Consider the following 2,508-nt stretch of genomic DNA (forward strand, 5'->3'; position numbering starts at 1 on the left):
GCTCTTAGGCCTTTCTGGATCGCGGAGCTCCTGTTCGTCGCACTTTTCGTTCCGCTCCGGGCTTTGGCAGCAGGCGCGGGACGGACTTTTGGAACCCAGCAGTCGTCACCCGGAATGAGTCTATCGCTCCGGAGCGCACATGTCGCTATGTTAAAGCATATCAAGTGCTGATACCTTATAGCATATGCCCCGCATCGGAGGCGGCGCCGTCGACGAGCACCGCAGCGCNAGATCGATCTTGGGCTTTTCTGGGTCGCGGAGCTTCTTCTCGATGCATTTTTCTGTTTTCCTCTAGCACTGGCATCGACCATGGGCGCGTGGCGAAGCTGGCTGAGCAGGGGCAGCAGCAGAAGCGGCGCGTGCGGTAGCGCGCGCTGCTGCAGCGCTAGCGCCAGCGCTCATGGATGCCGACGCATTGCACTGATGGTGTCACANGATGGGGCTTGCTAGAACGCGCGCTGAGCTACAGCAAGCAGGCACGGCACCAAAAGCCGCCTGCAGCTACTGCGTGCTGTTTGAGGCGCCTGCGCAATGCCTCCACCCGCGGCCAGCACCAGCTCTGCAACTGCGCAAAGGCAGCCATGTAGCAGCACATGCTCTCAACTACACAAAGCCAGCAGCAAAAGCCACAGCAAGCAGGCGCGGCGCCAAAAGCCGCAGTCACAAACGAGCCAGTCCCCGGCGGACTAAAGCGCATCACACAATGGCAGTTGCCAAGCGCACCAAGCAGGCGCGATGCCGAAAGGCGCAGTCAGAAGCAAGCCAGTCCCCGGCGGTTAAACGAGCGGCTCACTGCCGGGGAGCGGCATCGCTGCTGCACTGGACACTAATAGAGCTCGCTAGACAGCGGCGAACAAGCACAAGCATGGCTCCGAAAGCCGCAGGCAAAAGCGAGCCGCTCCCCGGCAGACAAACAGGCGGCCAGGCGGGGCGGGGCGGGGCGGGCGGCTCGGGTGCTGCGCCGCTGAGGCGCGCCTTGTTTTCCTCTGTGCAGCCGTGCTATTCACCCGTACTGGGCACAAGTGCTTTGGCCGGAACGGGCAGTTGCGCATGGTCGTCGAAGCGCAGCCGCAGTGATCCCGACTTGGGCGCCAACGCTCGTAGAAGTTGGCCGCTCGTGGCTTGATTGTCGGTGGAATAGATTGTCGCGTACCAGTGCGGTGTGCATGCGCATATGGCTGTTGAGTAGCACTGCCCTTGATCTGGATCACGCGGGCTCGATCTCGAGGCGTTGCTGAATGGTCAGCGCGCGCCACCACGAGGTCGAGTCTGAAGATGGACAAGCAACTGAGGTGTGCATCCATCAGAAGAGGATGTCGGCTCAAGCGACACCCAGCCAGTAGGCGTGTTGCGGTATGTATATGTCAGTTCAAGGACAGAGATGCTGTCCGGCTTAAGCGTGTTTCTACGTGCGCCGTGCAGGCCTATAGCGACGACGACGACTTCCAGGAGGCCCGCGTGAAACGCCGCACCGCCGGGCGACGCTCGCAGCTGGAGCTTGCGGGCAACGCCCGCGGCGGCCGGGGCATGGTGATGGATTCTACGCCCAGCGGCTCACCAATCCAGGTGCGGCGCCCAGTCCAGAAGCATGGCACTCTGTCGAACGGCAGGCTTGAGGCAGCACGCATCATTGTGACGGCTGTCGGGCGCTGGTTCAAACGCCCGGCGATCCGCCCTGCTGGGGTCGCCGCAGGGCCGCGGGCGCCCGCGCGGCGGCGGCTCGAGGCTTGCAAGGGCGCCGGACAAGCAGCAAGCGGCGCCTGCTCACCAGAGGCCCCCGCGAGGCTCTCGAAAGGTGTGCTGCAGTCTGACCTGGATTACCCACTCCCACTTTGCATGAGGCTCTGCACCCTGAGACGCAGCATGCGTGACTCCCTTGATGAACCTTTGGGACATCCGATTTGGCCTGGCCTAGATTAATCTTACTGTTGATGTACATAGCAGCATGCGCGTTGCTGTTCGGGGTTCCGGGAATCCTGTGCACACCTAGGGCGTGCCACGTCGGCTCCTCCCAGGTTTATGCTGAGCTGTCGTCAGACGGCTTCGACGGCGCGCTGGACGACTCATCCGACAGCGACGCGGCGCACACGGCCCAGGCGGGCGGCCGGGCTGCGCGCGGCGGCGGCGCAACCGCGGGCGGTGGCGGCGGCGGCGGCAATGGTGGCGGTGGCGGCGGTGGCGGCGGCAGGGGCGGAAGCGAAGCGGGCCTGCGCAGGCGCGGCGAAGGCGACGGGGGGCACGTTATTGGTGCAGAGGCGGATGTTATAGAGGAGGAGGGGCAGCAGGAGCAAGAGCAGCAGCAGGAGGGAGGCGGGAGGGATGGCAAAGGAGACGGACACGACGGGGAGCCCGGCAGGTATCCCCGGCGCGTCCGCGGAGCTGCCTCAGAGGACCCCCCCTACAACGGCCGGGGCGCGGCCGGCGAGCAGCAGGCGCGCGCGCGAGACGGCGACCGGCGTCGCGGCCGCGCCCCCTCAGCGTCGCAGACGCACTCGCCCGCCGCGGCGC

General features: G+C 65.2%; 1 protein-coding gene across 1 annotated transcript; it reads left to right on the plus strand.

The window, feature by feature from the left end:
• Positions 1 to 2,015: 2,015 nt before the first annotated feature.
• Positions 2,016 to 2,479, plus strand: MNEG_16204 (hypothetical protein; the record flags this gene model as incomplete). Its single annotated transcript, XM_014035325.1, has 1 exon — positions 2,016 to 2,479. A coding segment is annotated over one exon (464 nt), but the record flags the coding sequence as incomplete, so codon positions are not given.
• Between the last annotated feature and the right edge of the window lie 29 nt (positions 2,480 to 2,508).

Source organism: Monoraphidium neglectum (genome assembly GCF_000611645.1).
Source record: "Monoraphidium neglectum strain SAG 48.87 unplaced genomic scaffold scaffold06104, whole genome shotgun sequence".
Lineage (NCBI taxonomy): Eukaryota > Viridiplantae > Chlorophyta > Chlorophyceae > Sphaeropleales > Selenastraceae > Monoraphidium > Monoraphidium neglectum.